At 32.6% G+C, this 26,230-nt stretch overlaps 1 protein-coding gene across 1 annotated transcript in view; it reads right to left on the reverse strand.

Annotated features, from left to right (window-relative positions):
- Nucleotides 1–26,230, reverse strand: part of LOC111625861 (syntaxin-binding protein 5-like) — a 181,612-nt gene that overhangs the window by 44,586 nt on the left and 110,796 nt on the right. Inside the window, exons 4-5 of the mRNA XM_023369101.1 lie at nt 8,711–8,847; nt 2,813–2,876 (exon numbers count right to left, since the gene is read on the reverse strand). Coding sequence (XP_023224869.1) covers nt 2,813–2,876; nt 8,711–8,847 — 201 coding nt within the window. The remainder of the gene's footprint in view (nt 1–2,812; nt 2,877–8,710; nt 8,848–26,230) is intronic.

Raw genomic sequence — 26,230 nt, forward strand, 5'->3', positions numbered from 1 at the left:
AACCTAACCCTATACCTCACCATAAATATGGGTTCGTTTTACGCCGATTTGATTTGCGCCAGCTTTTGTTGGAACGGAACTGCGGCGTAAACCGAAGTCTACCTGTACTATAATATAATTTTATTTCAGTTTTATTATTATAAACATTTTAGCAATTATATCTTGATGTTTGAATTTGCAAATATTCAACTGTTCTGTGTTTTTATTCTAAAATAAGTAAAACAGCAAAGTCGTATTTGGGACAAGACTATGTCTCGGAGACTCACTACTAAGTGAAATCACTTTGACTCTCAAGGAACATCTCATTCTCCAATCTTCTTTGGTATTGCTGCTTTTGGGCACAATCACTCAAACTTTGTCAGCCACGACTATGAGGTCATCCACAATGCATTATCAATGAAATTAACCTATCCAATTTCAAAATTTCTCTCCGTTGCATGTCGGCCTGGGTTAAATTTTTGTCGATGCCTAACGAAAATTTCCCGTTTTCTTTAAAAAAATAATCGTGGCTATTGTATCATCCTAAATTGTTTTTTTATTTTGTGCAAACAATATACAGTTTAACCTGATTATAACATTATCAGATATAATGACATCCCTAATATAACGTCAAATTTTTATCAGTCCCACGATTTTACTATACTAGATAATGTTAAAAAACCCACTTGTAACGGCATAAAACCATTTAAAATGTCATATTTGAAGCACTCCCAAATTTACAAAATTAGATTACAAATTTTATTTAACATAGAAGAAACTACGTGTTCAGTCCTAAGGTCAGAGTTCACTTCTTAGAATGACTGTGGGTGGTACTCTCCCCTACTTGACTTCGGTAGGGTGAGGTGCCTGTTTTGCCTGTTTGTAGAAGAGGATCACCGTTTTTTATTTTATTTTGACTCTATTCTCGGTTCTCTGACTATTGACGAGTCTGGATTTTTTTTATGCCAAATGATTTGGGCACCTAATACTCTGTGCCAAATATCAACTCTCGACATGTACTCCTTCATACTTCTATGTTGGTAACATAAAACGGCAGTAAGATTTTATAAACAAGACATAGTCTTGTCAATAATTAATTTGAACACAGTTTTTTGTATTTAATATATAATTACTATTTTCCAAAAATTTTCTAAAATTTCAGAAAAATATTTTAAAATTGAAATACAGTAGAACCTCGATTATCCGGACTAATTGGGAATGAAGGTAGTCCGGATAATCGAAACAAATACTTTAATTTCTCTTTTAATGATAATACAACACGTTTTCTTTTCGATGACATATCGGCAATATTAAAAGTAAATACTGTATTTAAATCGTGATCAAATTTTCAAGAAACAAACGTTCGTATTGAATTTGGACTACTACTGACCAACGCTAACAGACTACCTATTGTTTAAAAGGCCCTCTGGTGGCGCAAGAAGACGGATTTTATAAAATAAAAAGCAGTTGAAACTGCATTTTTATGAATAAAAATTTGACAAACTATTTATCGTTTTATGACGAGTAAAATTTTTTCGTCGCGTTCGCGGCTTTTAAGTAATGCATAAACCTTCGAGGCGCGAGGCCCTTCGGACCGCGAGGCATAGGCGGTGGCCCACGTCGTCCATGCCTTACGCCGCCCTTGGTCATAGAAATGATGTAATTTGAATATAAATTATTTATAAATACGTATGTCAAGTTATATTTTTATTACTACGTAAAATATATTTAAGAGTTTACGACCACTGTGCTGGGTGAGACGTTGTTGAAACAAAAAAAGTTATGCATTCCATCACGTACATAAACAGTGTCGTAATTCGTCAAGTGCAAATCAGCAAATTCGTAAAATTTTTGTTTATTTTGAACAATCCGGATAATCGAAAATCCGGATAATGGAGGTCCGGATAATGGAGGTTCTACTGTATTTCATCTTGTATAAAAATTTAATACTATTTTGAATTTTATTTCTCCTTACATTTTCAGAAATACAATACAAATATTTTTAAAGTATAAAATGAAATTACTATATTTCCAAGCAGGAAAATAAATAGCAAATAAAAATAGCTTTTCTTGTTACATATGTAATAAGTTTTATTAAAATTTCTGTTTTTAACTTAACTCAATCTTTTAACTACATTATCTGTAAGAATACAAATACATTATAAATTTACCAAAAAAAGAGTTTCTTTTAAGTAAATGACGTGTTGATTTAAAGTTATACAGACTTTTAATAAACATGAATTTCTTCATATTTATTTATTAACTATTATTAACTATTTATTAAAGCAGAGACAACATAATTTCAGAAAATATCAATCAAAAATTTTAAGAACCACACATTTGAACTATAAAAATAATTTTAAGTTCAAAAATTTCAAGCAAAAATAACAAAATTCATAAAACTAGTTTTGTTAAAACCAATAATCCATTTATTCCTAGATTAGCAAAGTAATTAACTTCATATTATAATATTTATTTTTAAAAAATCTCTTAAGAAGTATTATTTAGATCATTTCTTATAATCATTTATTACAAACAATTTTTGATAACTTAAAAATTCTCTGTATCACATTATTGATTTTTTTATAAAAACCAATCTGAATTCTAAATGTTTCGTTCTCTAATTTTTTTATTTTGATAATCAGTTGTAATTTGCAAAATGGAATGAAATTTTACTATTAAAGTTGCAAATGAGTTACAAAATCTTGGAAACTTTGTTATGATTTCCGTGTCATTCAATATATACTATTAATCAATATTTTATTTCAAAGCTAAATATTTATTTAGAAAATAAAGTAAGAGATAGATATTTAATGTAAAGTTTCCACAATACCTTATTAGGATCCAATGGATTATCACTTAGATGTACAATAGCACCAGGATGAGATTTTCGTGATCTATAAACAAATTAATAACATGTTTTATAAATTTTATATAACTTGTAAAATAAAATAAAAAATTAAAATATGTAAATTAAATATTCAAATAATATTCAACAGAAAAATAAGAATAATGTATATATAATTTTATTATCTTTTAGTTCCTTTTCATAGTCAATACCAATAGAATATGTTTTAATTGCCTAGTTCTGACAATTTACTGCTTATTAGTCAGCCCTTAATTAACTATCATCAAATTAGACTAACATAAAACTAGATAACATTGTTTGCTTCTCTTGTTACTGAATGTAGAGAGAGAATGTAAATATTTTGCCATAAAATGTTTCATAATTATTTTGTAACTTATTTATAAAAAAATGAGAATATAAGTATCCCTCGTATAACACGATAGTTATATTCTGAAAAAGTACTATGTTATACAAATCTGTCCAATATGAAACAAAGGACTAATGCAAAACATAGGGTTAGGTTCCAAAAGTTAACAAAAGTATACTATTATTTTCTATTACTGTCACTAAAGCAATCAATAATTAACTAAAAATTAATATTATTAAAATCAATATTAAAGCAATCAATAATTAACTAAAAATCACAATTATAAGTACTGTATTACACATTAATATTAATTTTAGTTAAAGGGCATTTTCATTTTATAAAATATCACCACCACCTGAGCATTTTTTTTTATCTTAGTCAGAAATATCAGCAATGTCTTCATTTCTCTTATTGGGCTGCAATTTGAAAAAGTTATAGACCTATAAATTCCCACTGTTGTCTTTTTCTCTTTCCATAATTTCAATTCAAAAATTTTCTCCTATAAGAAGTTAGATAGATGATGGCATGAAACTGTTACTAGCAGGGAAAGTATGAAGTACAGGAGCAAGACAGTACTAATTTGATGTGTAAAGCATATATTTTAAATATAATTAAAATTGCAATCTAGCATTGTGACAGTGTCACAATAAATAATTGCTCATTTTTATCATAAATAATTTTTATAGATTATACGTTATCAATTAAAAATTTGTTCTAGGGGGCCATCGCTTATTCAGTCAAGTACCAAGTGATTTTCCTCCAGAATTTGCATTTAAACACCAAATTGTCCGAGTGGGAACAGTTTGAGTACAGAGATACCTCTGTATTTCATTCTTCATTTTTACAAATGATCACTTATTTATAGTTATAAACATTTAATAACACTTGCCCAAAAATGTTTAAATAAACTTTACTAAATACGAAGATTAATCTATAAAATCAAAACACAGTGACAATCTTAAATGTTAATGTGTGAAAGCAATGTCAACAATACCTGGTTGATATGAAAGCTAGTACAAGGAATAAAAAAATTCTACTATCAGTTTTCATTAAAGTAAACAAAAGGTACAAAAATTAAAAATTTCAATATTGTAAAATCCTGGGAAAATTTGAGATGAGATGTATGATTACTTGAATTACAAAATATCAAATAATGAAGTCTGCACTTAAAATTGTGAAATTTTGTATGAATGAGTTTTTGAATTCTTAAACCATGTTAGAGCAAAACTGGAAGCAACGTTGTATGGGGAATATCTCCCAAATTTCCAATCATGTTGTAGAAGTATCATGTTGTACAAGAGATAACTGTATATCAAATTAGAGTAGAGCGTCGTTTATCCGAATCAATTGGGGAGTGGGGTTGTTTGAATAACTTATTTTTCGGATAACTGATTATGTACAAAAAAATATATTAACCTATCCCATGTTGAAATTTTTCTCCGTTGCGTGTCGCTTTGCGTTGAATTTTCGTCGATGTTAAGCCTAACGTGAACTTTTTAAAACAATAATCGTGGCTATTGTATTGTTAAAAATTATTTCTTTATTTTTTACAAACAAAATAAATCTATTGAAAATATAAAACAAAAATACTTTAGATGTTAATCTAGTATCAAAAACGTTCGATTCAGCACGACACACAGTGTTCAGAAAAACACCCCACAAAAGTGTCAGTGCTGCCAGCTAAAACATATACACAAACATAAAAAATATTGGAGTAGCCCAAGACATAGCCAAAGATTGCAGTGCCACAGCACTAGCGAAAATTTAAATTTGCCAACTGGAATTCTTTCGGATAACCAACATTTCGGATACCCGACTTTCGGATAAACGACGCTCTACTGTAAATTTATTTTATAACACCATTTCTTAGACTTGACACATGCACTAATTTTGGTTAAAAAAAATTGTTATTAAAAATATTTGTAACTGCTAGGAAACAACTATCTAGTCTACAAAACTGGGCAGAAATAGTTTTGCATTGCATTGCACAGACAAAATATAATCATAACAAAGTAAAAATAAGCTAAGTCCAGTCATAAAGTTGAGCAAATCCTTCAAGTTATAGCATTAATTATGATTTATAACTTAGCTGCTATTAAACAAAAAATATTCCATTTTAATGTAAGTATATGTATGTTTATGTATATACGAGGGCTGTTCAAATAGTATCAGACCTTTGGTTGGCAAAAATACATTTATTGATTTTGAGGTACAAAACCCTAATCCCTTTCAAAGTAATCTCCTTGGTAGTGTATACACTTCTCCCAGCATTCCTGCCATTGCTGGAAACACTGCTGAAACATATCTTTTGAAATGGCCATCAGCCAGTCCATCGCATTCTGCACGATGTCTTCACTCGACTAAAATCGGGTTCCTTTTAGCGGCATTTTCAGCTTGGCAAATAGCCAAAAGTCACACGGAACCATGTGGGGAGAGTACGGAGGGTGACGAACCACAGGAGTGTTGTGTTTGGCGACAAAAGCCCAAATCAGATGCTCAGAATGGGCAGATGCGTTATCACAATGGAGCTGCCAAGTTTTGATCGACCACAGATCCGGTCGTTTGCATCGCACAGCATCGGAAAGATGACGAAGGACCTCCTGGTAGTACTCCTTTGCGATGGTTTGACCTTGTGGTGCGTACTCACAATACACCACCCCACGAGAGTCGAAAAAACTGTCAACATGACCTTGATATTTCTGCGGACCTGCCGCACTTATTTTGGCCTCGAGGATCGTCCCCGAAAGCCTGCTGAATCTTGCGAATGCTTTAGCTTGGGTATCGCAAAGGTTTTTGGCAAAATTTGATGCAATATCGCTGCTCGCGTTGTTCAGTCATTTTCCAATTTAGTGGAATCCAACGAGAGCTCACTACATGTTCTCACTCATAGGCCGACTGCGAGCGACTGACGCTTCCTGCAGGTGGGAAAAAATTCAGGGCTGTGCATGACTGTCCCTTCCACAACTCCACCAAAAGAGGCGTCCTGCGCATCATTGGTTTACGCGGAAAAAATAAAAGTCCAATACTTTTTGAACAGACCTCGTATGTGTATAAACACACAAACACACCATGTACACGTAGATTCAAACCTGTCTAAAATAAATCCTCCACAAAACAGCATATTATTTAATGTGTATAAGATAGAACGTCCAAAGAGGACTCTATATGTTCATTTTTTGAGATACTGTTCAACAAGTATTTTACAAATGAATCATTTTCATTTACACAGTTTATACGGAATTTGAAGCTATCTTTCTGCAAAGTGACAACTTAATTAAGTTGTTGTGAAGTTATTTATAATTTACCAAAAAAAGTGGCCATTATAGAGGACTAACTTCATGATGGAAACCCTGGTACTCAATGGTGGCCACATTTTAACATTTTACATTAAGTAGCATTATCATTTATCATAAAACTTTCAGCATAACTTACAGCTAAAATTATTTAAAGCAAACAAATTTAAAAAAAAAAAACATTAGAGTTCTGAGCTACAATAAAGAAGAAAGTCTGTTACAGCATTAGTTGTAAAAATATTGGTAGGCAGTTTTCTGGCCATAATTTGCAGAACAGAGTTTATGCACCCAAACTTCACAAACATGGCATTGTATCCATTTATTGTATTCACATAAAGGGCAAGTTATTTCCATGTCAGCAATAGGTAGCCCTAGATGCTGCATTGGTTTCTTTTGCAAAGATACTGATAAGAACTATAAGAAGAGTTATGCAGCATACCAAAAAAACCAGCAAAATCAAAAAATATTTAAACAAATATTTTCATCTATTTCTATATTCTTTTAATTGAATCTGATAATATCCATTGTATATAGATAAAAATGTTTAAGTAAAAGATTTTTGATTTCTCTGGTATTTTGGTGTTGCATTACTCTGCTTACTAATTTCTTTCTTTGCCACTTTTCATTTCTCTGATCCATTCTCTTACTCTTATGAAACACCACCTGTTTTCTCCTTTCTAATCTTCTCCTGTACCATCTTCTCTCCTTTTCTTTTCCTCTCTTCCAGTATATTTTTTTCCTGTTCTTTCTTTTCATTTCTGGGTAATTATGTTATCAGTTGAAGCCAGCTTGTAAATGCATGCAGATCTTACAAACTTCTGTTTAACTAGTGTAACCATCATATTAATTGTGGCCATCAGACAGCATTATGCAATTAAAAATTAAACATTCCACCAAATCTTTATCAAACAGAACTTATGAATCTGAATGTACATTACACTGTACAGTCTCTATTTTTAAGCCTAACAGCCACAAATTCCATTCCTTATTTCTAATCATTTTATGATTGTTGAACATTACATTACTACAATTTTATAAATTATGAATCACTAGATTATTAACTTTTGCCTGTAATGTTGCTGGAAAACACAAATTTTATAAATATTACTTTGCAGCCATCTTACATGCTGTGCCATTAATGAGAGTTTTATCACAGACACACACACACAATAAATATATTTAATATTTTTCTGTTGCAACATCTATCCAATATTCTTATTTGATTTGTATGTTTGCAGAAAAAACAGTATCAACAAAAGATAATTTTTAGTTAAAAACACAAGAAAATACATACAAGGTGTGTTCAAAAAGTATCGGACCTTTGGTCGGCAAAAATACATTTATTGATTTTGATGTACAAAATCCTAATCCCCTTCAAAGTAGTTTCCTTGGTAATGTATACACTTCTCCCAGCGTTCCTGCCATTGCTGGAAACACTGCTGGAACGCATCTTTTGGAATGGCCATCAGCTGGTCCGTCGAATTTCGCACGATGTCTTCTCTCAACTAAATTCGGGTTCCTTTTAGCGGCATTTTCAGCTTGGCAAATAGCCAAAAGTCACACGGAACCATGTGGGGAGAGTACGGAGGGTGACGAACCACAGGAGTGTTGTGTTTGGCGACAAAAGCCCAAATCAGATGCTCAGAATGGGCAGATGCGTTATCACGATGGAGCTGCCAAGTTTTGATCGACCACAGATCCGGTCGTTTGCATCGCACAGCATCACAAAGATGACGAAGGACCTCCTGGTAGTACTCCTTTGCGATGGTTTGGCCTCGTGGTGTGTACTCACGACACACCACCCCACGAGAGTCGAAAAAACTGTCAATATGACCTTTGATATTGCTGCGGACCTGCCGCGCTTTTTTTGGCCTCGAGGATCGTCCCCGAAAGCCTGCTGAATCTTGCGAATGGTTTACGCTCGGGTATCGCCAAGGTTTTTGGCAAAATTTGATGTAATATCGCTGCTCACGTTGTTCAGTCATTTTCCAGCTTAGTGGAATCCGACGAGAGCGCACTACATGACCTCACTCATAGGCCGATTGCCAACGACTGACGCTTCCTGCAGGCGGGAAAAAATTCAGGGCTGTGCATGACTGTCCCCTCCACAACTCCACCGAAAAAGGCCTCTCGCGCATCATTGGTTTACGCGGAAAAAAAAAGGTCCGATACTTTTTGAACAGACCTTGTATAAACTTTAACAATACGAATCATAACACTTACATTTCAATAGCTTTATTCCAATTGATAACATATCCAGACAAGACAAAAGATTCTGTATTGACAACATGAACATTGCCACGTTCAGTACCTATGTACAACCACTTGCATTGGAAGGGAAGGTGGCAACATGTAATCCTAATAAAACAAAAATAAAAAATGGAAAATATATATATTAAATATTATAATGTAATATAAAATTTTAATCTGCTATTTTGTATAAAATTATAAATTGTCTATAATAATAATTTTTTCAAATCAATAATTTTAAGTGTCAATAATAATGCATTATACAGAAAAATGATGAAATTTTAACTCTTACTGATAGCTGTCGTGGTTTTGCATCACAACCTTCATTAACAATTTCATCCTCTAAATTTTGCAACACACATTTAGAGAATGAAATTTTTGGTAAAGGGAATAAAAGTTATTTTTTTGTGTAATTAATATTTTACTATTTATAAATAAAATACTTTCTTACTGGAATTAAAATCAATATAAATAAAAACAAAACCTTAAAGGTTTTGTTTTTTATTTATATTTACTATTTATTGCTTAGTTTTGTAATTTTCCAAGAAATATTTAATTATACATAATTACTAGTGATGTAATAACTATTCAGTTACTATTTGGTATTCGGCCGAATACCGAATATTTAATCACTATTCGGCCAAATACCTAAAAACAGGAGTAAGAAATAACAAAAACACAGTAAATTAATCATTTTGGTATTTAGATTTAATGTTATTGGGTTAGTGTTGTTCGTTTATATTTATTTATAACTTATAACATGCACAAAATAGAAAAGAAAATAATATTAGTCACATGTATTTACAATTTATAATTACAAATATTAGCACACGTACACACCTATTCGTTCGAGAATCGTCTAAATATTAGCACAAGTACACACCTATTCGTTCAAGAATCAAAAGCGCTTAAAAAAGATAGGCAAGGTCTGACTCTGCCTATCCTTTTTAAGCGCTCGTCTTTGCTCTTTCCTTTCTCTTTCCTCTATCGCTCTAGTCCACGTATGCCTATGCATACATCATAATATGCACTCACGATACTTTCGATTTGTCACTTTCCATCGTAGTTTTTCCATTTTATAATTACGTGACTCAGAGCCTGGTGATAACGGAGAAAAAAGACAGATAGGACGTCGATATATGTCACAGTTATGATTTCACAGATTTGAGACAGCTTGATAGCCCGAACTGTCCCAGGCTTTCATCCGTGCATGCTAAGTGACTTTCATTACAAGCATTTAGCTTTCCAAAGTCTATGACAACAATAGTTTGGCATTGACGGCTGCAAATTTTGTGCCAAGAAGCTACTTCGACTTGTTCGATAATGTTAGCAACTCAATTTCATATTTATTTTCATATTTTCACTTTGCAGTCTTTCTCTGTTCTTTTTCTGTTATTTACACGTGTAGGTCATTTCATTGTTATTCACATTTGATATCATCATTTATCACATACTGCCATGACGCTCTTGTCTGTCCGCTACAACTGTCAAAAATTAACGCGATTGGCGAAGTGTAGTGACAGTGGGACAATGGAGAGCAGGGTCCTTGCCATAATGCGGTTCTCGTGCCAATTTTTGTACGTGCGTTAATCAAGCTGAATAATTTGGTATTCAGCCTGATGCCGAATATACTATTCGTTGCAACACTAATAATTACTTTAATATTAGTAATTATAAATAGTATTAATATTAGTTTTATTTATTATAATGCTAATGACAATTTCACACTGTAAAGGCGACCTAAGAAGTAGAGACAAAGTGATTCAGGTTTCCACTTGTCGAGACCCATTTTCCAGAGGAGGTCAGTTAATGTGAGTCATCCTGAACAAGTTGAGACAAGTGTTCCAACCGAGGAAAACCCAAAGAAAAGCTACTGACCCAGCTCCAGATTCTATGGCCAACAAATCTCGAAGTTGGATAAAAAAAATTTGACCAATCAAACAGAAGAGAGAAAAGGCAAGGCTTTAGACTATGTTGTTGGTAGCCATCCAGAGATACAGTAAAACCTGCTTAACATGGGGGATGCATTCCTAGACAACAAAGCTCTAAGTGAAACAGAATTAAATGAGGTCATTTTAATATAGAGTAAATAGAGATAGGGGAACATGTGACCTATAAACAAATTTTACTTTAATTTTAAGTTATTTTTATATTAATTTGTATAATAATATATGTTAAATAACACAAACATATGCACACAGAAATGTAAAATTCATTTTTTGTAATGAAGGTCCTAACTTTTCTGAAATTCTTGTTCTTTTGCAATAAAGTTGTGAAGTTTCATTTGTTACTTTTTTCTTTCCTTAAGCAAATGTCAGTAGCAAAAGTTCACATCCAAAATGCCTCATCTTGCTCTCACATTCCTTCAAAATCTAGATCATTTGCTACAATTTGATTGACGATTTTGGTTATCGTTACAAAACTTTTACTAAGGAAATCTGTAGAGAAATTTTTTGGGTTCTTTGTTTTCAGAATCTATTTTCCAGTTTCATATGAATTCCATGTTCTATCATTTCTTGAAGTCCGTTGTTGGAAGGATCTCACCAGAAACCTATGGTAACTCCTCAATATCCTGCTCATCTATCTCCTAGTCCTGATGTATTGATTAGGTTGAGTTTGGTCAACCTAATGATACAGCGATAGGGTCTTCTCGTTGAGAATTCTCGAATACCTTCAGCCATAACTTCTTCCTGACTTCATTTGTGCATGTATCAGTTAATTCTTGTAAAGTGAAGTTGATATTTCCTATGGCATCTATGATGTTATATTTTTTCCAAAATTGTACCAAACAAACATAGATTTAAAGAAAGTACACCTTTTTGCCACCTACTGCTGATTGGTTTGTGTTCACAAATAATCATATTATATACGAATCAATAAAATGCCGCAATAATTTAAATCAGCATAAATTTTGAGCTTTTTTTAGGCTTAGAGCAGACCACGTTATATCGAATCAGTGTTACACAAAGCAGCACTAAGCAGGGTCTTACTGTATTGCTGTATATAAGTAAATAGTTGTAAAATAAACTTGGTATAAGATAAATGCATCATAAGGTGTTATTTCTGATGGGCCACAAATCCGGAAACCAGATGGCACAATCAGAAATTTACTCAATGATGGTGTGAGTAAATTTTTAAAGATCGATCAAACTGAAAAAAATTTTTATTCATAGTCTGTATAAAACAGATACTTTATGAAAAAAATCAGCATTATGCAGTGAAGTTTTACCTTATAATGGATGGCAATAAGGTGTTCATATTTATAGTGCATAATTCATATTACATTACACATGCAATATAAATTAGAATCAATTATTATAAACCTCACTTATAATAAATAAAACAAATAAATTATTTAAATGCACTATTTCTTACAGATGTAAATGTATTCACTTATTTATTTATAAAAGCAATTTAAATACCTACATATTATTAATAGAATCTAAACCATCTACCTAAATCTTATCAAGAAAGTACCAGTTTATTTTCTATTTTGCCCTGCTCTAATATCTATTTTTTCCAGTTCTTCATAGCAATTTTGTGCTTAACTCCAAAGAACAAAAGAGAGAACAAGAAGCAATCAAGACTATAGAACAGGGATACTTTTATCATTTTTAAATTTAAAAATGCCATTTCTTTGTGTCAGCAGTGTAATTAAGGTGGAGAAAGTTGGGTATGTGCTATGGACACCAACCTTGTGGGTACTAAAGTAAACCATAGAATTTTTTTTGTAAAAATAATATTGAATCAATGGTGTTGGTAGTTATATAGCATAAAAATTTTAATATACAATTTAGAGAATCAACAGCTCAATTGGTATTTTATTGCCTAGCCTGACACCACTATCTGTCAGAAAACAATAAATGTGTACCATGTGCAGTAATACTGATCAGTTATAAAACAGAGTTGATGCTTTGTGCTAATTATATGAGTTAAAATAGTATGAGATCAATGTGATAATGGTCACAGCCCCTATATCAAACTTCTGAGAGATGACCAAAACTCTTTACAAGGAACAATATTCTAGCCATACAGAATGATGAAATAGGGTTGGGTGCCACATGTGGGTGGGTGTGTTACAGACACAGAGGCTGTTACACTGGAAGACCATTTATTAAAGGGAGAGGCTTACAATACATGTATGTTTAGTCTTGGGTTTTGAGTTGAGATAAAGTCCTTCAGGTCAATAAGTCCTCTTTGTCTTTGTCTATCAAATTCAAGGTGAGGTAGAACTCCAGAACAGAAATCCACTAACAGGAAACAGGTGTCTGGTCGATTGAAGAACACCAAATAATAATCCTCTAGGCTTAGCAAAACATCCCAGAAACTGAAACTTTATATTTAATTTACACTTGCAACACAACTTCCAGCCCATTGAATATTCAATCACAGCCATTTTTGGCTTTGTTTGAAGGCACTCATCAGGTGAAATAACAAAAATTATAGTTCTACTGAGTTTCCATATGTTCTAATTATTTGAATATCCTGTTCTATGCGTTTAAAATTTTTAAAGTTTAAATAAGAAATTACATCTCAATGCAAAATTACCAGCAAAGAAATTCAATATTCTAACGTTTTCGACCACTATTTCATTGGCCCTTGTTAGAATATTGAATTTCTTTGCTGGAAATTTTGCATTGAGGTGTAATTTCTTATTTACATGTACAGTTCCAGTTTTCTGGTACAGTTGTTTATTTTTTTAAAGTTTTTAGGTCATTCAGTTAATTAATAATAATTAATTAACTGAATGACCTAAAAAAATAGGCCGAATACCGAATAGTAACAGATTATTCATTTCACACAGTTTGGTAACTCATCAGAAACTGTTACAACTTAGATGGGATGTGCTATCATACCAACCATATTCACCAGATCAGGCACCCTCAGATTATTACTTGTTCTGGTTTATACAAAATTTTTTAAACTGAAAGACATTTACTTAAAATGAAAATGTCAAAAATCACTTTGATCAGTTTTTTTGTAAGCAAAGATCAAAACTTTTATGAATGTGGAATCATGCTACTACCAGAAATGATGGCAACAGGTATTTGACCAAAATGGTCAATATATAATTCAATAAAATATTTATTTATTATAAAAATATTGTTTTTTTCCCATGGAAAAAATGAAATTACTTTCCCAACAACCCAATAATATAATTCTGTATGCCACTGTGAGGCTCTGAAAGTGGTCAGGACCACATACACTAAAAATTAAATTTTGTCTTCTGGTGTAAAAAGAAAAAAATAATTACGAGATGTGTTTTTTAAGTATGTACCATTTTAAAATAGGACCGTTTCAGCACTACGGTTGGTATTCCACGAATGTGCACCGAGTAACTACATATGTTGTATAGCCACAAACGCAATTACGAAAGAATTCATTTGTTTTATGTTTGTGTGTGTTTAAAATGCCTCAGACATTTGAAAATCCTGCCAATTGAGAAGTATGTGCAGTAATTCATTTTTTTTTTAATGCAAAAGATGTGAAAGTGGCTGACATTCATTGGCAGATTAGTGAAATGTATGGAAAAAACATTATGAGTGATGGAATGGTAAGAAAATTGGTTAGAGCATTTAAAGATAGATACTAATGTCCATTATAAGAAGCGTAGTTTAGTGGGCGATTGTCTGTCATTACTGAAGACTTGGTGCAGAAAGTAGATGCAAAAGTTGGAGAAAACAGACACTTTACAATTTCGTCATCCAAAACAAAAGGCATGGCAAGGTCAGTAAGGGAATTGTTTTGCTTCATGACAGTGCCCGTCCACACATCTCAACAAACTTGAAATCTTATCACATCATATGGCTGGTAACAACTTGATCACCCTATGTATAGCCTTGATCTAGTCACTACCACTTGTTCTTCCAATTGAAAAAGGCATCTAGGCAGTCAGCGCTACAATGACGATATCAAAACGCCATGCTGCAGTGGTTGGCAAATCAGGCAGCAGGTGTTTATGAGGATGGAATTCAGAAGCTAGTTGTACGATATGAAAAGTGCCTTCATATTGGAGGAAATTATGTTGAAAAGTAGATTAAAGTACAGGCTTTCATATATGAATAAAATTATTTTAAAAATTGCAGTTTTGTTTTTTTAATGTCAAAATGGTACTTACTTAAAACACACGCCTATATTTTGTAAAAACTGGCAAAAACAAAGGCAGAGGAAAATAGAAAATTTCATGTCCATAAAAGGACATATTTAAAGAAATTTCTTGGAAAAGCATACTTCTCTAATTAAGACAAAAAAATAATGCAAGTCCTAAGATTGAACATCTTCGATAGGGATTGAATTGTCAGTTGGTGTTGACTTGACTCAACCCACAATCTGGGTTCTGATCTCATTACATTTTGTAACGAGTGGGGACCAATTGGAAAGCAGAGGGGAGTCAGAATCAACCTATTGGAATGTTTGATCTGGAATTCAAAAAAGTGATAAAAATTGGGATTCCAAGGACATGGGTAGCTTTTCCTCCTGTCTTCGCGTTGTGTGACATCCTCAAAAGAGAGAGAGAGAGAGAGAGAAAGAGAAAGAGAAAAAAAAAAAAAAAAAAAAAAAAAAATTTGCCTCCACAGTCTGACATCTATCAGGATTACACTTCGATTTCAAGACGGACTTCCAACGCCCAGGAGCTTTCGTCTTTCCAAACGGAACTGGAAAAAATAATCACTGTAAAACATTCACTCTTTGAAAGAAGAAGCAACTCCGAATATTGTTTGTCAACTGTGTAGCTTAAGATATATTTTTTTGTTATAATAAACCAGGTTAATTTCTTATAACTGTGGAGTTGGTCTCTGTGCCAAATGCACTCACTCACGCTTCAGAGTGACTGACATCTGCACAGCTCGATGACCTCACACCACTACATTTTGCCAAAGTCTCATCTTAGCAGATGTTACATTTTCTAATTACAATTTAAAACTTAAAAAAATGTATGTATACATTTATATTTTAGCCTTTTTTTTTCATCTTCAGACAGACTTTTAAATTGCCATTTTAAAATTTTTCCTATAGACTATTAATAACAGATCAATTAATTCCAAATTACAAATATTATTTTCTCACTAATAATAAATTATCCTATCAATAAAATGAATACCAGTACTGTGGGCCCAAGATTGGCAGAATTAGCTATGAAACTTATTGATACTAAAATAGCTAGTATAAGTGGAATTTTTTTTTATTTAATAGTTATGTACAGTACATGATCATGTGTTAAGTTTTAATCAGAAAAAAAATTACACCAGATCAAAACATTCAATATTAATCCAAGTTAATAAATTAAAGAAAAACATAACTTTTGAATTAGAAATGGAAAAAAAATAGTTATCTAGCATATTCAGAGTTGTTACTAATAAGACAAGATAAACTGCTTAAATATCAAAAATATATAAAGCCGATTACTGTACCAAAACTGATAAACTACTATTTGTCCATTCCAATTTCAGTTAATAGAAATGTTTTTAAAATGTACCAATACTTCAAAAATTAAAAATAGAACAACTGAAATAGAAAAACAAAATGAAGAGATTAAATCAGTAATAAGCATGTTAATAACAAGCATGGATATTAATTTAGTATAAAGAAAATGGTTAAATGAAAAGACAAGAAATAAAGCTGAAATTGAAAGAAACAATAGTAAGTATGTCAAGTTGCCTTATATACTTAAATTATTAGAAAAGATAATGACAATTGTTAAAAATGAAGGTATTATATTAATTCCAGAAAAAACAAATACAGTTTAACCCCGGTTAATGAACGTCCTGGTTAACGACCAAATCGGTTAACGAACTTTTATTTTGCAAAAATTTTGTCTCGGATAACGAACTTAACGACTTTTTGTGTCAAATTTGTAAGCTTGCCGACTTTCAGGGGGAATCGGTTAATCGTGTGTCGCTGATGGTCTAGGGTCCATTCGTACATTGGTGGTGGCGGAGGAGACAAAGATGACAAGTATTTTACAGTGAAAATTGTTTATTAGAACGGGAAGATGCTTACATATTTGAGGTGGTTGGAAATGACTTATCTGCAGTATTTTCTCTCGGCACTGAGGCTTGGTGTATCGCTGATCCTACGATAGTGCAAGCTGATCAGTCGTAGCCCCAGAGCGAACAAGATAGATTCGCTTCGTCACAGAAGCGATGGTAGGTGACAGAGCTGCAACAACTGGAGCGGTCTGCGAGACACAACACAAATTTTAGCAGGCACGACTTCAGGCTTAATCCAGATGAAGACGACACAGATTAATCGCCTTAGAATTTTTAGGAAAACTGCGTTTTGACCTTGAGATTCGGGGTTTTTATAGTATTTCTTCCTTGAATCTCACCTTACGATTAGTCCTTTGTCCCATTCCTCGCTTCCCAATTGTTTTCTTCTTTGTCTCCAGGTGAAAACCGAAACCAGATCAGGTCACGAGAAAAGTTTGTTCCAAGGCGTTTATTTGACACCTGTTCGTCGACTCTGATTGGAGATTGTTGATAAACATATAAGCCTTTCGCTCATAATTTAGCCTATTGTTTCTGTTATCTGTCATTTTAGAACTTTAGCGATCGTAAGCGATGTTTTTATACCAGTCAAATCGTTCCCCTTTTCCAAAAATTTAACCTAGATCGACTGTTTATGACCGCTTCTGTCAGAGTTTCATCTTCCCCACAGACATTCCACCTGATCCGTTACGTCATTCGTTTTCGCGTCACATTTGCTTTGACAACTACAGTACAGTTTTTTTTCTTACTTCTCCCTGAACTTTGGTCCAACTTAACAATAGTGTTTTCGCTTTTAACATGTGGATATTAAACTATATTGGGTTGATGCAAAAGTTCGAACCTTTTTTTTTTTAAAAGAATCAAAGAAAATTCATTTTACAAATAAAATTACAAAAATACTGATGGCTAGAACGGATTAATTGTATTGATATTTGCATTAGTTTCTATGGGAAAAATTGCTTCGGTTAATGAACGGACTTGTGGAACAGATTACGTTCGTTAACCGGGGTTCCACTGTAGACTTAATAAATTACTAAGGCTGAATAAAAGAGAAATACCCTGTAGTATATTTGAAAAACAAACATTGTATATAGCTTGTTTCTAATACAAAACATCTTCTAACTGTAACACTGTTGAGTAATAACTATCCACGAAAAACCTTTATATATCAGTGTTGTGTTCATTACAATATCCACTAACGTTTTCAGCCTTCACTGAGGTCTTCTTCAGGTGCTGACTAAGCGGTGTCTCCCCTTGACTGTCAGAACAATGTCACCCAAGTTGTAAATATTGCACATATCATGTTTCACCCCTCCGCTTGTTCCTGTTTGAATTCCTTGAATAGGTATCTCCACACCTGTGTGATCGTCTCTGTCTTTAAAGTTGATACAGATGCACCCAACGTTGGCCAAGAGTGAGGCCATAAGCATTGTCGTTTGGCTTGGAGCAATTTAGTAACTCGCATGCACATTTCCTAGATGTTGACATACGTCTCAGAGGTGGCAAAATAGAAACGAGAGTTTACCGCAAACTGGACCAAGTTCCACTTTTCATCCCTGCAAACTTGTCTGACCCCTTTGCTTACAAAATCGTGGCCTTCAGGGCTCTAACAAGATGGGCCTTCACACATCAAACAAACAAACGCAACACCGTGATAGAGCTCCGCCACATAGAAAAAATTGCAGTTGAGCATGGCTACAGTAAAGGCATGATTCATGATTTGGCCCATGCCTGTGCCAACCATCTTTGTCCATGCAGCAGTGCTAGCCCCCTGTCTATGCTGGATGGCAGTCAGCAGCCCTTTAAGAATGATAGACGCACGGTCGTCTGGTTCAACCAACATTTGGACCCCCTATACAAGGAGATTGCTAGCCATAATCACACAAAGATCGCATACAGGAGAACCGGCACTATTTATGACCTGCTGTGCAGCGCTAAAGATGCAATAGATCTCTACAGAGCCCCAGGGGTATACTCCATTCCCATCAGGGACAATAGATTCCAAAGAGACTTAGTTTATATTGGTTCTACCGTGCACTCAACACAAAAACAGTTACACGAGAATCAATTGGATATTAAAAATAACAGGCACACCACCGCCTTGACGGCATATGTTACTGACCTTGAAATTTGGGTGGACTTCCCGAACACCAAATTAATCAGACAGGCATTTCAAATTGATCATATCCGTCACCTGGAGGCCTGGGAAATCTATAAAGCCAACGTTGGGTGCATCTGTGTCAACTTTAAAGACGGAGAGACAATCGCGCAGACATGGAGATAACCATTCGAGAAATTCAAATGGGGACAAGTGGAGGGGTGAAACGTGATACACGCAATATTTACAACTCAGGCAACATCGTTCTAACAGTCAAGGGGAGACACCACTTAGTCAGCACCTGAAGAAGACCTTAGTGGAGACGGAAAACGTTAGTGGATATTATAATGAACACAACACTGATATATAAAGGTTTTTTTTGTGGATAGTTATTACTCAAAACAGTGTTACAGTTAGAAAACATTGTATATTCCTCCCAATGTAGTTCTTCTAACAAATATAGATACATAGAAGAAACAAAAAAACTTAAGAAAAAGGATAACCAAACATTTAAGAGCAATTAAGTATAATTATTTGAACTTGGAGGTAGTGGCTCATTGCAATACATAGATGCAAAATAAATAAAAAATATAGTAAAAATTAAAAAAATCAAAGGAAAATACTTTAAAAAGACAGTTGTTTGAACATTTTGAAAATAATTTCATATAGAGATAAAAAATGAATAAAAGTTTGAGTAGAATGATAGATAAATCCTGGTACAGTTTATTAAAAATAGAGGACACCTAAGAAGCTTAAAGAGCAGTTGATGCTATAGGATGACATGGTATTGGCAAGATAATTCCCTTTTGGATGGGGTGTTGATAATTACTGTAGTGAATAAGTGCTGTTTAGATGAATGAAACTGTTTTATAAAGCGCTGGAGAACATTCAAGAAATTTTACTGGTAGGAGAATTTATATTACTGCAAAAATAATATCAGTAATTTGAAATTAAATAGATCTATTATTAAAGACCTTAAAAGATGTTTTACCTAGAAATTGTGACATTCCCTTCCCTCAGTATAACAACTCCTAGTTCACAAGACAGTCCAAAATGAACAAAGACATAATATATATACTGTTTGTTATTCATCAATTTTTAATAATTTCTTCCTTCAATTTTTCTTTGTTGACATCTTTTGAGCATCCTTTATATTTTGTATTTTTTAGTTCAAAATTTCCAGAAACGTTTTAAACCACATTTGACATGTTTGAAATTTAGGACATCTTTCTCATACACATTGTGAATCTTTTTATATTGTTTGTACAGCATTACATCTTTTCCAAAACTCAGAGCATAATCCTGATATGCTTTTTATCTGAAGACATTTCAATTTGTGTCAATTTGTGTCAATTTGTGTCAATTTGTTCAATTTTATCCAAACAAAATGTGAAGTAAAAAATTTAAAATAACCTTCTAAACAAAGAATACAATCTCTCATTAGCGATAAAGTATTAAATTTCACAACTTTTATAATTATATCATACATCTGTATTACAGACAGCTGTTAAAAATTTGAAAAAACACTGTTCAATCAATATAACTTTTACTTATTAACCATAGCATCAAAGAAGTGTGTGGAAGCAACAAAGTATAACATGAAGGCTGTAATACCAACAATTCATAATCAAGATCAAAAATGAATCTATCACAAAGCATAAAGCAGTAAATGTGTGATGAATCTGGTGGCCATGTTTAAGATGCCAAAGTCAACAGTGTGAAATCAGTAAATGCAGTTTTCATTTTATATTTATTTTGTTTTCGTGTTTTGATTTATTATTAGGGTATTTAACTGTTATTTTTACCTTAAATTATATATATTTACTGTTCTAAATTTATTGAAATGGGTATTGTTTAGGATCTGGGAATAGATTAATTCACTTTCCATTAATTCTAATCAGAAAAACTATTTGAGATTTCAAAAAATTCAGAGTTCAAATCCCTCCTGGAATGAATTAAATTTGAAGTATGTAACACCACTGTATATAAAAAATACAGATATAATTTATGTAAATATTGAAAATAGAAATACAGTAAGGTCTCTTTTTATGCGGTGGATACGTTCTACAGAAAAGCGCATATAAAAAAATTCACATAAAAAAAAACTACTTGTCTTGAAAAAGTAAGGATACGTTCCGTAATTTTCCAAAATTGCATAAAACCAAAACAACGAGTTAAAATTAACTTAAAACCGCATAAAAAAGTTTGCAGAAATTAAAAGAAATAGGCTGCTTAATAAATTACTTCGAATGTCTGAAAGAAATTCATATAAAAGCTTAAAATAAACTTGTATTCAAACTTAATTCAGTTTATTTTATTGAAAAGTAATACAAGGGGAATCCCCGAATTGCAAAAGCTCACTCTAAAAACAAATCACTGACATCTGGATGTGAAGAGTTAATTAAAACACCTTTAGTTCCTCGCCCGAGTTAACTCGGGCAGGTTACATAGCGTTACATAAAACACGGTCCTTAAGGCCATTTAAAAAATTTTTTTTTTTTGAATTTTTGGAATGTTTTTTAAATCTCCAAAATTTTTAAAAATATTTAAAAATATACGGCCAGCTAGTGTTCACCCTACTTTAAACCCTTGTCCTCCCGCGACGTCTATGAGAATGCCCTAGGAAATCCAACTCCAGCTGTGTTCATGGTCATCCAGATGTGTAAACAATGACTCATTGGTGTTAAATTTCACAGAAGGGTGAGACAAAGGAAGTTAAACTTTGAAGCTTTTTCTTCAAAATTAACGCATTTCTTTCGTTTTTTTTTCAATTTTAAGTATTTTTTATGTTTAATTACATTTATATCAAAAATTGCTAGGAACTAAAGCGATTAAGGTAGATCTAGATGTCCTTTACATCCATAAACGTTATATGTCAGTGGAACAAATGGAGTGAGCTTTGAGTGTTCCACGATTTTTGGAGACTGTCTATACGCGGGCTTCCTAAACAAGCCTATATGTATGTTTGTCCAAGAAATTTTTGGATGAAATACAAACCACACAACTTCAAAATCGCATAAAAATAATCCGCATAAAACGAGACCTTACTGTACTATATTATATTAGTAAGCACACTATGACAAATAGTGCACCTAGAGTTTAAAAACATTATTGACAGAATGATATGAAAATTATACATAATCGCAGTAAGACTTGCAATGTTGTACAGTGCTGAGACATGGGCAATTACAAGAGCCCATGAAAAGACAGTAGAGAGAATGTTGAGACTGATGTATGGTATGACAAAGGACAGAATTAGGAATGATTACATAAAAACAGTCAATGTGGATCCTGTAAGTAAAATGATGCAGTAAAGGAGATTACTTCTCTCTACATGTCCAAACTGTCTTAAAGACTATGTTGAAAAGAGAATTGGGAAATTGGAAGTGCTAGAGAGGCAGAAGCAGGGAAAACCTGAATCTGAGATGAAGAGAAAAGGTGGCAGAGGATTTAGAAGAGGGGGGATGGAAGAGAGAGGATGCCCTGGATACAGAAGTGAAGACAGATTAAAGATGAAAATGCTGACTCCATATACACATGGGAAGAAGCAAAGACAAAGATGATTATTACGCAAATTTTTTGCAGTTTTCACTAATTCAATTCTTGGTTAGAAATTGCATTATTTTAAAACAGTAGTTGGAAAAATTTGCAGTTAACAAGGGATTCATGTTCAAATTTAGTCCAAATCGTTGTTATAGCAATACCAGGAGACCCAAGAATCAAATAAAACCATTCAGCAAATAATACAGCTGTGACCATGCCTTGAAATTGTGCTGCCAGAAAACAGGCAGATATTTTCTGTTTTTAAAAGAAAAAGGATTCTTTGCTCAATAAACAACAACAGTTTTATCATATGTCCAGCCATGTTTCCACATAATACCAGTGTTAATCTATTCCTTGAATGTTTTAAAGCCTGGTGCCTGTTTCACACTTATGTATATAGGTCTTCTCAAGTTCTGTTTTACATTTAAAATTTATTTTTCATTTTTATAAGTGTAAACTTTAAATTTTGGTTATTAATATTCTAATTTGCTGATAAGCAAAAAATATGTTTAATGTAATTTTTTTTTTCCTATGAATAATCTATCAGTTGGATAAAAAATGAATAAAAGTTTGAGTAGAATGATAGATAAATCCTGGTACAGTTTATTAAAAATAGAGGACACCTAAGAAGCTTAAAGAGCAGTTGATGCTATAGGATGACATGGTATTGGCAAGATAATTCCCTTTTGGATGGGGTGTTGATAATTACTGTAGTGAATAAGTGCTGTTTAGATGAATGAAACTGTTTTATAAAGCGCTGGAGAACATTCAAGAAATTTTACTGGTAGGAGAATTTATATTACTGCAAAAATAATATCAGTAATTTGAAATTAAATAGATCTATTATTAAAGACCTTAAAAGATGTTTTACCTAGAAATTGTGACATTCCCTTCCCTCAGTATAACAACTCCTAGTTCACAAGACAGTCCAAAATGAACAAAGACATAATATATATACTGTTTGTTATTCATCAATTTTTAATAATTTCTTCCTTCAATTTTTCTTTGTTGACATCTTTTGAGCATCCTTTATATTTTGTATTTTTTANCACATACATATATATAAATAATTTAATCAAGATAATATTACTGAAAGAAAATTCAAAATCAATATTTAACTATATATTAGATGCAAAATAACAATGCAACATACTGCAAACAATTCACTGTAACAGATTGTAAAAATTTTTTATCATCATTTGTAGCATTTGAGGCTATTTACAATATTACTTTTAAAACTATGAGATTTAGAAAATTTCAGTGAGACTGATATTCTTGATATGATACTCTACAATTCTTACATACAATAATGAGTTCATCTAAAACAAAAATTGATAAAACCTCAAAAGACAGTAAGTGTAGATTATGCAAAGAAATGGATGAAACTGTCAATCATATAATTAGCCACTGTCCAAAAATTGCTTAAACTGATTACTTAGAAAGATATAATAAAGTTGCAGCAATGATCTACTGGAACATATGTAAAAATTTCAATTTACCAGCCAGCACAAACTGCTGGAAGCATAAACCTGAAAAAGTAACTGAAAACAATAAGGCTAAGGTGCTCTAGAATTTTTTAATACAAACTGACAGATGCCTTGTTCATAATACTCCAGATATTACAATCGTTAATAAACAACAAAATTTAGTCCAAATTGTTGTTATAGCAATACCAGGAGACCCAAGAATCAAATGAAACCATTCAGCAAATAATACAGCTGTGACCATGCCTTGGAATTGTGCTGCCAGAAAACAAGCAGATATTTTCTGTTTTTAAGAGCACAAGGATTCTTTGCTCAATAAACAACAACAGTTTTATCATATGTCCAGCCGTGTTTCCATATAATACCAGTGTTAATCTATTCCTTGCACATTTTAAAGCCTGATGCCTGTTTCACACTTATGTATAGAGGTCTTCTCAAGCATTTTTTTCTAAAAATTTGTTTTGTCACAATTAAAAATTTGCTTGGGATGATAGCCTTTTTCCTTGATGTTTTTTAAATTCTGTTGGAAACACATCAGCAGCATCTCATCAGCAGATGCAGCTGATGTGCTCTAGAATTTTTTAGATTAAATGTATTTTTGACTCTATGACATCCCTTGCTTGCTATAAATGGCATAGCTTCCTCTTCTGTATTCTCTTGTAAGTGAATGTCTCCATATAAACTCAGTGCCTTTTGCTGTAACATGTAACTGTCAATAGGCATTCTTTTTTCAAATCATATCTCCTACCCACAGATTTAATACTTTTTCTATCTTGAGTAACATCTTATCACAGACTGCAACAAACTTTTGTGGATTGGGATACAACAAAAAACTGGCATAAATTTTGTTTGTGTTCTTCATTACTTCAAATTTCAACAATTCGTTATTTTCATATAGCTTGGCAATCTCCACAAATAATTTTTTTTTACCATATGAAGAATTTTCACTTTCTTACTTACAATTAGTACATACCATCTTCCGTTAGACTTAGAACATATTTTAGAAGTTATTTAAAATCTTACTTGAATAAAAATATTTTAAAGTTGATTGAATGATTAAAAAAAAAAAAAAAAATCACTGTTTTACTCAACAAATCAGACGAAACTAAATAAACTTACTTGGTCTGCATGTAAAAGCTCACAAATCTTGAAATCAAAGAGAATTTTGGCAAATTTACAAGTGGCTCCTATACAACACTTTTAAATCTCAGATAACAAACCATAATTGCTGAGACCACGAATACATTGATCTCACCATATATATTGCATGGAACAAATAGAAAAACAGAAAATTTTAGCAAAATGAAGGACAAAGATTTCAACAAAAATGTTAGAAAAGGAAAGACATTGTATGTCACATGTCAAGATTTATGCCATTTGAGGACTGAACTGCTTAGTGTGCATGCATATGCCATTTTCCTATCCATCCTTTGAGTCACAGTTGGATAATTTTGAGTGAAGTGACAGCTCATGCTAATTGTACATTGTTGTCAATCTAGGTCATTATTACCTATTTACATTGAAGTTACACTACACAATGCTTTGTTTGTTAAACTGTAGGCATTTAATCTTTTTTTAATCACTTCATGTATGCAAATTATAAAGAAAATTAGTTTTAAAGCTGTAAAAGAAAACGTAACAATTTTTCAAAATGATGACAGTAATACTCATCCAAATAATAACAACTCAAAGCCTGAGAAATATAGAATAAATCACCAAACGATCGCCTTAATATCGGGCTATAATATGGCTAATTAAATGATTAGTATAAAGTAATTTGACAATAGAGGTAGACGTTAGGCACCATCTCTTAAGTAAATTAATAATTATAAATAAATAAATAATTAAATAAATTTAGAACCTTCTGGAATAAAAGAACTGGCCCGGGACGGGGTTTGAACCCCTCTACTAACACTCATCTATAGACAGGGCAGTGGTGTAGCGTGGGTGTCAGCTGCCCGGGGCGGAGGAAAATTTCTTCCCCCGTTATTTAGGTATCTGTTTAAAAGACTAAAATTCAGTTTCGTCACAGAATAAGTAATGAAAAATTCCGTGCTTATTTCAATCGGTCCGAATCGTAGGTGCAACAAAAATATGAAATGAAATGGTTCAAACTTTTATAACACATTATTATTATTAGTATTATTTATTGTGAAATTTTGCCGCCACTGCCGCCACCACTACGCTACGCCACTGAGACAGGGCCGTTGAAAGAGAGAACTAGACACCTTCCAACACCCAGAGAAAACTTAGTGGTCCATAGTGGTTCTTACCCCTATAAATGATTATTATTTTTACTAACAGAAAAAGAAAAACTTTAAGACTACTTTTTATTAATAATGAAACATTCTATACATTTTATTTGTTCAAAAAAAAAAAA

Source organism: Centruroides sculpturatus, unplaced genomic scaffold (assembly GCF_000671375.1).
Source record: "Centruroides sculpturatus isolate CEXI.00-Female unplaced genomic scaffold, Cexi_2.0 scaffold319, whole genome shotgun sequence".
Taxonomy (NCBI): Eukaryota; Metazoa; Arthropoda; class Arachnida; order Scorpiones; family Buthidae; genus Centruroides; species Centruroides sculpturatus.